General features: G+C 44.6%; 2 protein-coding genes across 2 annotated transcripts in view; both read right to left on the reverse strand.

The window, feature by feature from the left end:
* Positions 1 to 14,278, reverse strand: part of ARHGEF9 (Cdc42 guanine nucleotide exchange factor 9) — a 215,348-nt gene that overhangs the window by 55,694 nt on the left and 145,376 nt on the right. The window contains exon 5 of the mRNA XM_090263926.1: positions 12,888 to 13,067. Within this exon, the coding sequence (XP_090120052.1) occupies positions 12,888 to 13,067 (180 nt within the window). The remainder of the gene's footprint in view (positions 1 to 12,887; positions 13,068 to 14,278) is intronic.
* The window catches only part of LOC149990428 (uncharacterized), a 31,693-nt gene continuing 30,419 nt past the window's right edge, over positions 13,005 to 14,278 (reverse strand). Inside the window, exon 2 of the mRNA XM_090263927.1 lies at positions 13,005 to 13,067. The gene's annotated coding sequence lies outside the window, so the exon portion shown is untranslated. The remainder of the gene's footprint in view (positions 13,068 to 14,278) is intronic.

Here is a 14,278-nt window from a genome sequence, read left to right on the forward strand (position 1 = left end):
GAGAGACTGTTACAACTATAAGATTTTCGTGTAAGGAGAAAAGGCAGTGAAATAATACTAGCAAACTTCAATATCCCATTTTCAATGACTTATAGGTCTCCCAGACAGAAGATCAATAAGGAAGTACTAGGCCCGAAATACACTTTACACCACATGTATCTAACGGGCATCAGCAGAACATTCCAGTCGACAGCCTCAGAATACACATTCTCCTCAAATGTTCACGGAACATTACTCAGAGTACACCAAATGTTCAGCCACAGAACAAGCCTTAACCAATTTAAAAAGACCAAAATCACATCAAGTATCTTTTCTAGTACATGATTTCTTAACCACTTTGCTGTACATGTGAAACTAATATAAGAATAATAGTGAATGTAAACTGTAATTGAAACACATTTCTAAAGTCTATACTTAATAGAATCGTTACCTCCCCCCAAAACATAGATGCCTCTGAGAACAACTCTTTTCCCCACTGTAACCCTCCTAAGTCTTCTCCTTTTATTTGTTTCCATGGGCGTATCTCCTACTTAGACATTGAGATTCTAGGTTTATATTAGTGAAGTAGTCACAAAAGCAGTAATTGAGTAAAATTAAATCAAATTACCCAGGAATTATTCCATAACTCCTGTGTGCAGGGCCCTATGCTCTTTGTAGGGCGGGTAACAAACAAATAATGTGCAGATGTATAGCTATAAAGACTCTGCCTGACCTTTCAAAATTGATTTTTGTCTACATTTCCTTTGATATTCTTTCTATTCGGACTAAAAGAATGAGGATACTTCTAGTTAACCTATCGACATATGTCCTGCCCTCTCTGATTTCATGATGAAAGTTACACTAAGGCAGAATGCTTAAATTAAGCTGACCTCAGTCCCAGAAAGCTCACACTATTTGATAAACATTCAGAAAGACTACATCATGGTGACAACCTGGCAAAATACTGGCTTTGCTGTCAGATCTGTTATCTTATCTAGACCATGCCATTTATTAGTTTGCCAGCAGGGTATCTATCACTCAATATCTGTTCCTGCAGAACTCTACCTTTTCTGTGACCCAAATCTGGCCTATTCCTTGTTTAGGGTTCTCTTATAGTAGGTCTTATCTTTCTACTCCCTGGTAGCTCCTACCCAGGCTGAGGTATTCTTCTGTGACTACTCAAATCATACACATGCCTCTTCCTGACCTCAGCTACTGAACCAAATCCTTTCCCTAATTATCCTCTATCTTCCACCTGCTGACCTGTGTACAAAGCATGATGGAGTTCAGGGGCTAGGGTGAGGAAGGAATAAGGGAAGACTACTAATAGGTACAGGTTCCTTTTAGGGGTGATGAAGTAGTTCTGTAACTAGATAGAGGTGTTTGTTGTACAATATCATAAATGCATTGAGTTGTACATTTTAAAATGGCTGAAATGATAAAATTCATATTATGTGTATTTTACCTTAATTGAAAAAAAATACAGAGTATGAGCTAGAAGCTAGAAAGGTGCTTGGAGTTCAATTGACCCAATCCCTCCATCTTTTAGGGGTGATAACTGAGACCTGGTCAAGAGAAAGAATTTGACTAAGGTCACAGAGCTTAGGCAAGTAATTCCCCTTCGGTAGAGGTTCTTATACTTACTGTCAGTCTTTGTAGGATGGGCTCCAAGTCTAAAGTGCTTCTGTACCTCTTCAGGAGCCACTTGATGATCATCTCTTGGATGAACGAATTTATAATTAGCCTTTGTTTCTACAGATGAGGAAACCATTATTGGTTCACTGTATACTGCCGGCCTACAGATTCCTGGCCACCTGCTTACTGAGACAACTTGAGGCTGGACCCACTAATATCAACCACATGCCATGGCAACAATGCCACCCTCTGTCGGCCGCCTATTGACACTGTACTCTACTCACCGAGTTGGACTTTCCTCCAACATGCGCATTTGGGAGGGTCTTCAGCCATTCCATGCTCTTGGCCTATGCCAACCCACACGGGAAGGTGAACTTACAGGACCTGGCCCTGATTCATGATTATCTGACCATACGGCAATTTCAGGGCTACTGCTGGCCCTGTCTCAAATGTGCCCTTAAGAGTAAGCTACGATTACCTACTGTGTAACTGAACGTGGGCATAAGTCCATTCGATACACGGCCCCCGTGGCCAAGCCCCACTGAGTAGCAAAGTCAATAACCTCAGTACCTTAATCGGATTATAAAAATAACTAAAAATCTGGACCAATGGGCAGGATTTGTAGATCTATTATTATGTCTCTTTTCCCCGATACACCTTACAAAGAATGTTTTCCAATTCTTTTGTGTGCTCCTGTGTATAGCACAGCGTTCCACCATCTATTTGTCCGTAAATGAGAGTTAACTGCTGATGCACAGCCCCAGCAACTTCATTATACCTGCTGGTAGAAGCCAGAGCGGCCAGGAAAGTGCGCTGTCCAATCACATACTCATCAGGCTCACTAGCTGCAACACCATTCTTATTAGTTTTGAGAGGCTGTCAGGATCAGAGAAGAGGCTTAATAAACACTTGGCATGCCCAGGCCTTCATGTAGCTCACATCTTCATAAAAGTAGCTGAATGGGGTGGAACAGAAGCCTTCGGTGTGCCAACAGCCTCAGCCTAGCCAGATACACGTAGAAGCAGCAAGAAGCTAATGCAGAGGCAGGAGAACAAGAGAGGCTTTAGCAGACTTCCTGTCCGGCTTCAGATTGCTGAAGGACTGTGGACAGAGTAGCAGGTCAGTGTATTCCTGGGAGAGAGGGTGGATAAGGATCCTTCTTATACTCTTAACACTGCAAATTGGTTGCTAGTATCATCAGTATTATTAGTCAGAACCCACTACCAGTACTTTTCTTTCATATTTCTGTTTAGTTCTCACCACAACTTAGCCAGGTAGGTACTATTATCACATCAAATGACATATGAGGTCACTGAAAGTATAGCAAGTACAAGTGACATGCCTGTGGCTATGTTGCTAATAAATGGGAAGGCTGTGATTCTAATCCAAGAAGGCTATCCGCAGCTACTGCTCTTAGCCATGTACACCATTCTCATGAGTAGAAGCTCCAGAAAGACAGATTTTGGTTGAACAGAAGGACAAACTCTCAGAACTGTCCTGAGCTGAATACAGCCTGAGCCACAAGCTCTCAAAAGGTAGGGAGCCACCTGGTAGCAGGGTTGTAAAAGCAGAGATATGATGGCCACTCGGGGGACCAGAATATTCTGGAGGGGCTCAAACATCAAAGGAGTCTGAACTAGATGACTTCTAAAATCTTCCCAAGCCCTAAAATTCCTTAGCTGTGTGAATCAACAACCATTGCCCACAGAACATTTTAAGAAGGATAAAAAAAAAAAAAAAAAAATCCAGGTCTTTTGGCTGTGTTCAATTAAACCAAGTGCAGTCAAACACAAATTGGGGCCAGAATGTCCTTGCTTAAGCGAAAGCTCATGAAAAGTCACAGAGAAAGACTCCTAGAGCATTAATACAAACAACATGCTAATGATATACCAATGCTGAAGGCTTCTGTTTTGTGATCCATGGGGGCAGATAAAATGGCCCCAAGATATAGTATTAGTACAAGTGAAATTACAGGGAAAGTAACTATCTATGCTTTTTATTTATTTTTTCCTATTTCCAAGCATCTTCAGAAAGAGTAAAAACCCCTAGTAGGCAATATGATGTGATGGAACCAACACTGAGCTAACAACCACAAGGGCTAAATTAGATATTTGGCTCTGCTCTGCAATTCTAAGTTGCTATGCGGCCCTAGATAGGTCGTCCCATTTGGGGGACTCAGGACCCTCATCCGTCTATCTGCAATGGGGATGAGAAGGGCTAGTGATGAGAGGCCTTCGTGAGATAGAACATGTCAAGTAATCCATAAAGGTTTAAACAAACTCCCTAAGTAATGAAAAGAAATATCATAACAAAACAGGTTTCTGCATTATGATATCTGTTTAGCTAGTAAAAGTAATAAGAGAATGGGATTCCAGCCTGGGGAAATACTTCTTTAATGGAGCTTTCTAGAACTATGGAGGGTCTGGTGATAAAGAGACAGTGGTCAGTAGAGACAGCGAGGCCCAGAAGGGTCCCTGCTTGACATCCCCCAGATAGTCAACAGCAGAGCTGGCCCTTCAATCCAAGTCTGTGACTTCCCAAATGAATGGGTTTGCTACATTCAGTGTCCTCTTCATGTGTGATAAATATGACAGATGTCTCATTCCTCCATCCCCAGGAGCCCCGTCATTCCCTGTTCCTCCACAGAGAATGCCACCTGCTCAGTACAAACAAACTGACCTTTGATATGCCTATATGGGGCATTTCCAATAGAGAAGGGTCACTCAACCTCAAAAGGCTGGAATAATTCCTGCTCAGAGCTCCCTATCCCTGCCCTCTCCTGCCCTCTTAGGATCACCCACTTACCCTTTGGCTCCTCTAAGGCAAAAGATCCAGCAAAAGTCAGCTTGTGACTAAGATCTCACTGAATCTGAGTTCCAATCCTAGCCAAGGAAAGAAGGGGACAGTTAGGACCCCTAAGGATCGACACGCCAATGGATCAGTGCAGCCCACTGTGCTCAGGGAGCACCATCCTCATTGGTGGGGTCTGGTTTTCTGCTTAAGGCCCTGGCCTACTTTTTCTCTACCCCTATCATCTGGTAAAATAGGAAATGTCTCCGAAAAAGACAAAGGTACTTATGTGTATGTAGACCGGAAGGTATTAAGATTCCCTTGCTGGCTGGATCTCTAAAAGGAATAGTGCACATGAGGCCTGAGCCCTCAGATCCTTTGCCTCGTGGCTCATATCCCAGAGTTAGGCAACCAGCCTTCATGTCATCCAGAAATGACTACCATGCGTTTACTTCAAAGATCAAGTCCGCTCTGTAACCAAAGCTAAAGCAAGAAACGCCAATCCTCTCATTCAATGCAAGGCATCCCAAATCAAGGTTCTTCAGATCCGACTTGCTTCTGAGCCCACAAAGGAGATCCACAGGCTACTGAATATGGTTTCTCTGGTGACCGTCTAACAAGCAGAACAAGGTGCCTATAAGGAGGACTCTCAAGATGCCAGATACTCTCAGCCCTTTCTACCCAGCGCAAGGAGGTAGCTGTTGCTAAGTGCTAGACAGTTGTTTGTTCGGGGTTTAGTAAATACTGACAAGGAGATATTAATAGCACAACTAATAAGAAGCCATGAGAGAAAAATGTAAGAGGTTTACTGTGATTCATAACAATATTAATACTGATGGAAAAAGAAAAAATATATATATATATACACAATTATCATGACTTTTCAGAATTGTGTACTTTCCAAGGAGCCTCAGAAACAGACCTCATCTCCAAACACTCTATCAGTCATGGTCTTTCCCTCCTCAAGTCATGAAGGCCTCCAAGGCAGTGTAGACATGGTACGAGGGAAGCCTAAGCTGATTTCTAAAATAACCCAGGGACTGCCTACACTAAGAACTTCAGGCTCCAGGCCCCAGAGCATAGTCTTCAACTCAGGAAGCCAACCAAGTCCCTGATTCGTGCCCTGAATTAACACCAGGGCCTTGGAAGGAATGCTCCACCCCAAGAGAACAAGTCAGTGTCTTCTACTGGTGCCACCGCTGAAATACCATGTTGCTAATGCAAAACAAAGCAACATGTTTTAAGAAATTGGCTTAGACTACAGCATAAGGGCCAGAAGCTTTGCTAAGAAAGTAGTTTAGGTTTTGCTGACAGACGCCAGCCAGGTTCTCGGAAGTCCAGGGAGATTTAGTTACAGCTCTGCCTGGAGGTTGAGGGGATAAACTCTGTTACCCTCAAGGTTGCTTTCAGTTTGGGCATTCTAAGAGAGACCTACAGGATCACCTACTTGAATATGGAGGAAATCCTGGGTCAGACAACAGCCATATTTAAGGTTCTCTCTGAGCTGGAGATTGTTCCATATTAAAAGAAAAAAAAATCCCCTCCAATCAGCCAAAAAGTGTACTAGATAATGTCATCCCAGAGCCTGTGTGCGGTGAGAAGCCATTAAGATGTGTCGTGTGAATGCAAATGAGCGCTAATGCCATTTGAAATTGTGGTACAGAGGAGAACAATCTGAGTAATCCATGGACAAAAGCCCTCCCTGCTAATGTCAGCCTCGACTGACAGATACTGTAATGAGCCACGTCTAGGGCCACAAACAAGACTTCTGCATAGATGCTTAAGGCTCGAAGCTTATGTCTTCTCGAAGCTTTAGTGGACAAACAAGGGCTGGCATATCTGAACTCATCTCAAGAAAGCAAAATACTGCTGCCACCAGCTTGGAAAGGGAGGGAGGTATTCAAGTGCTAACCATCTTGTTAGCAGGCAAAGCGTACCCTTTCCTGCCTGTTCCATAGCACAGAAAGTGCAGGATTAAGGTTGGGAGGGCAGGGGTGACATCACGAAGAGTCTTAGAATAGGATGTACAAAGGGGCAGTCCTTGCACTGAAACAACCCTTAGCTAACACAACTGAAAGAACCAACTTTTCCGGAGTTCTGGAATCAAATCCAAACCTTGCAGCAACCAGGAGACTGCCTGATGTGGAACAGGGAGGCTAAAACTTGGTAATAGAACGTTGAGGAGTCTCACTCATCTGCCAACCACTCCATATTCCCCAGCAGCTGAGACGAGGGTGGCCCACATTCCGCATGCAGCTTGCTGGCAGCGGGGGGGCTAATGACTTTGTTCTTAAAATACAGTGGCCGGTGTGTTTTGACCTGTTTGGCACTGAGGTACAAGCACAGAGGCTGGCCTTTGCTCTGTACCCCTACCCACTTAGGCCAAAGTGCCTTTGAGGCTGCGACTGCCTCTGTTGAAAGATTTATGGACATACATTTTCCATGCCCAAGCAGGGTAAAGGGATGATAGAAAGGGCAAGCAGCCAACAAACCCAATTAGCACAGGAGGGAAGAGACAGAAGAAGAAATTTCCTCAAAGAATAATGATCCAGAAAGGCTACCATGCATACCGAAGAAGCTGAGGTGCAGCGCACATGCCCTAGGCCAGATGCATACTCAGAAAAAGCCTGAGAGGGGTGTAAGTTTGTTCCTCTGGAGGATCGGTGGGTGACATATGAGCAGAAGAGTAGGAAAAGAAGACTAAGGCAGAGTTGTGGGCAACCTTGAGTAGTGTTGAGGGAGTGCCCTGGCTCAGAGCCAAGCCACAGAGACCAGAAGAATCATTTTTCTTCTTCTTTTTCTTCTTCTTCTTGGTTTCAGGTATTTAAAGAAATTTTTGTTGGGTCATTGGCTGGACAATGAGACTTCAGTGATCACAGACGACAAGGAACACACTCTTTGCTAAAACAGAACAGTCACTAAGCAAATGAACAATGGCGGCTGCCAACAACCAACACCAGCAAACACTGGAAGGGGACAGAATCTGATTTCCAGAGTTGCCACACTATAATATTCAAAATGCCCAGTTTCCAAAAAAAAAAAAAAATTACAAGGCACATAAAGAAACAGAAAACTATGTCCCATTCACAGGAAAATCAAAACAAAACAGACACCATAACCAAGGAAGTGCAGACATTATAGTTACTAGGCAAAGACTTTAAATCAACTGTCTTAAGTAATATTCACAGGCCTGGGTACAAGTCCTGGTTTTGTCACTCTTCCCTACACAAATAAGCAAGTCATTTTCATTGTTTGGGCCTATATTTACTCAGGACTTATACAATGAGGAAGGCAGGCTGACTGGTGGTCACCAGTTGGGACCTGGGGAGACAGTTTAGCCCCTAAAGATGTGTTGTGTTTGTCCCTCACAGTGTTTGTTTTTAAAAATGTGAATTCCTTGTCAGCAGTTTTTAAATATGGAGATTTTTACAGAAACTTCCAGTCCTGGCTTTTCCTAAAAATACTGGAAAATGTCAACCCACTGGACTTCCCTCTTTCCTATACCCAACCTCAGTGATGAGAACCATCCAAACCTTTTTCTTCCTTCAGATGGGGCAGAGATGTCCCAGTTAGACACAGGCCCCCACTTACCCCAGTCTCAGACTCACATACATTAGCTGTCTGGCCCCTGTGAACATCTAATTAGGTCATTCCGGGCCCAAAGGGGTCTTTCCAAGTCTCAACCTACTGTGAGTCTCGGGTTTCAGACAGGTGAAAGCATACCACAAGTGCAGCCAAGAAGACAACTCTATAATTAAAAGCCAAGTCACACTTTGGAACAGTTGGCCTGCCTATGAACAGGACTGATTTATTTTCTGTGACATCTGATCTGTACAACTGCAAGGAATGATGGTAATGGCCTGATTAGCTCATCCTTTCATCCCTCTGCTTCCAGGCAGGCCTGAAATCAGGGAAATCTAGAATTTGATGAAACAAAGAACGTATATGCTGATGGGATCTGAGCAGGCTCTTGACTTTCTGAGCAAATCCACGCCTTGTCATGCAGACCTTGCCTACCACTGACAATAATGAGATCCCATGTGTTCTGCACACAGCTTGCTCCCAAAGTGGGCAGCAAGCCCTCTGCAGGCCACAGCCCGAAGTCAGAACAAAGGCCCCTTTTGACAGAGTGATGAAGGAAAAGTGCCTGAATCATTTGGAGTCAGGGCCTAGGATTCAAAAGGAGGCCCCACCGCAGGAGTGAGATTTGCTACTTAGACACACAGTCATATCCCAGCAGTTTTCTCTCAGCTTCCAGGGAGGGAAACCAGCCCAGGAAAGCAGCTGAAGATGTGGACAACTAGACAAGGGGGCTGATGTTCAGTAAGCTGTAGCTCACTTAACCTGACTGATTGCTGGGAGGGTACATCAACTCCCACATTGCTCTTGTGAAGCCATGTGCCCAGTACAGAACGCGAGAACATACATGAATACATGTACACACCTACTGAATGAAATTCTGAACAACGGGAAGACAAATATTTGACTGGGTAGAGGACGCATTTACCCAGAACTATCCTGTACAATAGGCAAAATGGTATCACGCTTCCTATTTAGAGGTATCCAGCACATCACATAGAATTTTTCATTAAGACTCATCTATTGCCATTCTACAAGGAGGAATCCTGAGCTTCAAAAATGCACAGGAAGCTGCTCAAGCTGCACATCTAATAGCAGAACTGAGGCAATCATCTGAGTTTCTCAGATTCTACATTGTATTTATGCTGATTAACATCGAGCAGGGCTAGCTTGGACACCAGCTCTCTAAGTGCCTTTGAATAATGTCCTAAGACTGAGGTATTCACACAGCACTGAGACCTCCAGGTGGGGAATGCAGATGCTTTGGTACATCAGTGTCTCATTCTGCCTGATCGTCTACAAAGGTGTGCAATCGGTAAGGACTTAGGGGCAAAGTCTTTTCTACCACACTTTCATGCCATATGCCAAATAACCTAGCGACGGAGTTCTCCAGGAGCTTCTGAATCTCAGGTCAGGGTCAGTCTGGGTAAACCAAGCAAACAGCCTATAACATGATAGCAATGCAGGAAATCGCCCACATGACCACCAACTGCATCAGTACTAATGAGTACTCAACAGTTCACCGTGCCTTATGTCAATGCCCACCTAGGTATGACAGAGCTTCAGTAGATTCTAGAGAATGCTTCAGAAAAAAAGGAGAAAAATAAAACACCATGATCATATACTAAATGTTTGGAAGAGCCAACACCAGGGAAACCGACCTCTTTTCCCTTAGACTGTCAAATAAAGAATGGCAGCAGCCAACACAACATTAGCCATCTGGTGGGAATGAATAAAATTATACTTATTTTTTGTCAGATCTGCAAAAAAATATATAACATATTTTTTGGTGTACCACAGAATTTTAGTAATTAGTTTATGTGTGCCATGAGATGAAAAGGGTTGAAAATCACTGATGGAGAGGACTGGAGATAGTGATTTTATTTTAAAATATTTACTAGAAAAGAGCTTCCATAACCTCCACCATTTAATCCCTTGAGTATCACCCAGTCTTACTAGAAACGTGAACCTACACATAAATACCCATTCATGAGAACAGTAAGGTGTATACCCTTGGAGCCAATATTCACATAATTCCTGCAGCAGCAGCTTACCGCCATTTCCTTTTATGGGCAACATCATTACAGCTGGCCCCTAGGTTCCATGGTACTTCCCTTTAGAAACCTGAAGACCATTGGACTATTATTAAAACCAGTGAAAGCTTTTTATAATAATCAAATCCTCATTCCGAATGCAATCGGAGGGAATGTGGCTTGTTTACTTTCTCATGGAATAAACACTGGTGTAGACAGGATATCCGAGCTCTAAGTTATGATTCAGGCTCTGCCACTCATGATCCTGATCAATTATTACGGTCCTTAGTCTAGATTTACACGGTCTGATACAGCAGCAACTAGGCACCCGTGGCTAAGGAACACCTAAAATGTGCCCAGTGTGAACTGAGATGTGCTGTAAGCGTGGCATACACACCCGATTTCAAAGACTTAGTAACATACCATTAATAATTCTATAGTGACAATATATGATAGTGTATGATAATACTTTGGATATATTGGGTTAAGTAAAATATACTAGAATTAATTTCATTTCTATCTTTTTTTTTTTGTACTTTTCATAGTGTGGCTAGTAGAAAAAACGTAATCATCTTGCATGCCCTGCATTTGCCTCACAATATATCCTTATTGGGCTGTGCTTGTCTAGACCAATGGTTCTCAATATCAGATTCTGACTTAACCAGCCTGGAGCCTAGGTTTTAGTGTTTGTTTTTTAATCTACTGAAGTGACTACTTTCATTGCGCAGCTGACAGCCAATAGGCTAGACTCCATATCATTAGCATGCATGCCTGGGCCAGCCTGTGGTCTTCTTAAGCGTCAGCATCAGCCCACCCAAGTGGCTGCTGCGGCTGCGTGCCTGCAGGGACGCTCCTCCTGGCCTTGGACATAGGAGCATCGATGCCAGCTCATCTGTATTCTAAAGCCTGCTCTGCCATTTGCCTCTCCGAGCCATTCTGCCTTGCTCAATCATTTTGTCCCGTCCCTTGATTTACTGCTTATTATAAAAATGACATTTCACTGCGAGTGAAATACATTTGGATTTGGGTGACATTGTTGCTGGGTGCAGTTTAATCCTTCTTTTAAAGAGAGGGGACTGGCAGTCCAAGACACACAAGCTGTCTGTGTAGAGGGCCTCGTGCTAGTTCCAAAGGCCCATGGTTATTGATGTGCCCTTTCTGACTACCCCAGGGACCAATTCATCAACTAGCAAAGCTGAGCTGGGAAACAGATGGCGTTTGGAGACTCGGACGAAAGATGCCACATACATAAATGGAAAAAGGACTGGAGAGTTCATTAGGAGATTCTCAGGACAGAGGGGATAAGATGTCATCTTGTCCACCTCTCTGCTTCTGACCAGTGCCCTCACCTAAATCATTCCAACCCATTAACAGTGCTTCCTGGGTTTGGGCCCTCCAAGGAAGGAGACCTCTTTTGACCACCATGGCCAGCCTTGATTCATAGACCTTTTTGGATCTAATAAGGTGGTGGTGCTGGTGATAATGATGAGGATAACGATGATGATAAAGCAAATTAACATTTGCCAAATACCTACTACGTACCAAGTGCTGCACTAGACACTTTATGCACATATGTGACTTCACTTAATCCTTGGGAAAAGTCTGCTATTCCGATTGCTCAGATGAGGTCATTAAGGCTCAGAGAAGTGAAAAGTCTTACCAATAGCCACAGAGGCAGGAGGTAATACAAATGAGGCTGCATGGCAGTTCTCTAATTCCAAACACCTTGCTCCTTCCCTCACGTCACCTGCCCTCATTCTCATCTCGAGGCCTTTCATCCTTCGAGGGCCAAAGACCAAAGCCAGGCTAATCTTTGGTTTGGGTGAGGCCTTCAGCCTTATTTTACAGCAGAAGCTAACAAGAGATGATAGGCTGTGGTACAGACAGTGAAAAGACACCTTGACATGGTGTTGGTACTTGGATTGCCACAAGGTTGTTATTCTTTTTAATGTGCGTTATGTCATTAACTGTGACATCCCCTGGAATCATAGAATTGCCAAGACCATTCTGTGGATGGGGAAAATCAGAGCTCGCAACTGCCAAAGAGCTGATTCCAGCTCTTAAAACTCTAAGGATGGCCAAAAGCTGGGACACCAAGCCAATGCTCTTCCCTCATAGCATTTTACTAATTGGTGACCCAGAGGAAGCAGAAATTGTCATGGAGGCCCCTCCCAACAGCCTTCTGTTAAGGGCCAGCTTCTTCATGGTACAATGCAAAATGGGCCAAGACCTCACAAGCCCTATTAGGCTGCTGGCTTCCCGCCCACAGGATGCCTTAGATCCCAGCCACTTGAGTCTCTTGCAAAAAGTAAGGTTTCTAATCTGTAAACTGTAGCCCCTGGGAGGGTAGGGAGCCCACACGCTTACATTAATAGCTGCAAACAATCCTCACACAACAAACAGGTGTTCACACCTCCCTACAGTAGAGAAAGGAAGAACAGGAGTGAGGAGGGGAGAGATCTATAAAAAGAAAGAATTAAAAAAGAGGAGACAGGACAAGAAAGAAAGCAGAAAATAAGAGAGATAAGAAAGGTGACATTCACAGCAATAGAGTTAGAAGGGTCTTCAAAACCCGCCAAGGACAAAAGGGAAATGGTTGGTATAAAGTCACAGCAAGTAGGAGGCAGGAGACAGGAGGTGGGGATGGTTAAAATAAACAAGACAGAAAGGAAAGGGCTCAAAATTAAGAGGGGAAAAAATTAAAGGAAGTCGCGGTCTTGGGTAGGAGACCAAAAAAAAAAAAAAATGGAGTAAACCATGAGAGATGTGAGAGGAGCCACCAGGAGACAAATGAGCAGGAGAACAGGTGAGGGGGAAGCCAAGGGCAGGCAGCCAAAGAGACAGGAAAGGACAGGGAAGGCTGGCACTCACCCTCACAAAGCTGGCAGGAAACCATCCCTCCTCATCGTCGATCTGGCCCCACCACCAATCCTTGTTGGAAGCATCCAAGACTTTGATGACGTCGCCAGCCTTAAATGCCAACTCCCGGTTGGCCATGGTGACGTGATCCCATACTGCCTCAGCACTAACGATGGAATCTCCAGTGATCAGCTTAGGAGACAAAATGAGAATGTTTTCAGTCCACACGACTGGCTACCTTACGTGCCCCTTCCCCCACCCGCAGAGCTCTAGTGCGTTATGGAAAAAGTCACATACTGGTGGCGAAGGATAGGGGAAGGGGGGAGAGATGGCACTGGAAGCGCAACAGCCACGGGGCTACAAGGCAAACAATACTGTCAACTTGACATTAGCCAGTGAGTGGAATGAGCCAGAATGTGAATGTGGACTATACAGGCCTGATGCTTTTGGCCCTACTCATGACCTCCACCCCCAGCGATGAAAAAAAACACCAGTCCATCTCTCTCCTTGGTGCTTCAAGGCAGCTGAAGGTCTGGGACAGGTAGAGAGGCTGAAATCAGTGGCTAAAATGAGGCCTGAGCAAATCTGCTCTGAACTCTCTGTGCTCCTCTCCCTTCCCTCCTCTCCATTGCAACTGACCGATTTGAGAGTTGGTGGTACATTTTTAACACCACTGGACCCCGCCCCCAGAGGTTACAGATGATGGCATTTCTCACACACAATGGACCCCAGTCCTGCAGCCTCCTGTTCTCACCCACACATGATGCCATCCAGAGAGGCCATGGATTGGAAAGAACACAGCTTTCTCTGATGCCTGGCTTGCAAGAAACTCAGCCTTGGCACGGGTTCACTCAGTGATTTGTACAACCACCCTGTAAGATACATAGGGAGCTGTGGGTTGATTTCTGTATTGGATACATGGCAAAGCTGAGCCATGGGGAAGTTAAGGGGTGAGCTGAGGGTCATCCGGCAAGGCTGTGCTTCTGCATAGGCCCGAACCCTGGTCGTTAACCTTTGTGGCCACCAGGACTGGGCTCCGCATAGCAGCAGGCAGACATTTATCCCTCTGCCACATGAACACACACACACACACACACACACACACACATTCACGTTCGCGACACAGTGATGAGGATGGGGTAGGAAAATAGTCTGCCTCTTTCCGACTACCATCCTGACCACTGTAGTATTTGTTCTCTCCGTTCCCAAATTGGTTCCTGCCAGTACAGGCCACGAGTCTTCCTGGCATTTGCAGAAACAGATTCCAGAGTAGAGAACATATGGCGTGTCAGGCAAAGGACTCACGTACTCTCTCTCCAGCATTGAATTGCTGAGCATGTCCTCTAGAAGTCAGCTTTTCCATCAGTGTGCTTTGAGGAAAGACTGATTCCCCGAGGCAACAC

The sequence above is a fragment of the Furipterus horrens genome, unplaced genomic scaffold (assembly GCF_987537825.1).
Source record: "Furipterus horrens unplaced genomic scaffold, mFurHor1.1.pri manual_scaffold_17, whole genome shotgun sequence".
Lineage (NCBI taxonomy): Eukaryota > Metazoa > Chordata > Mammalia > Chiroptera > Furipteridae > Furipterus > Furipterus horrens.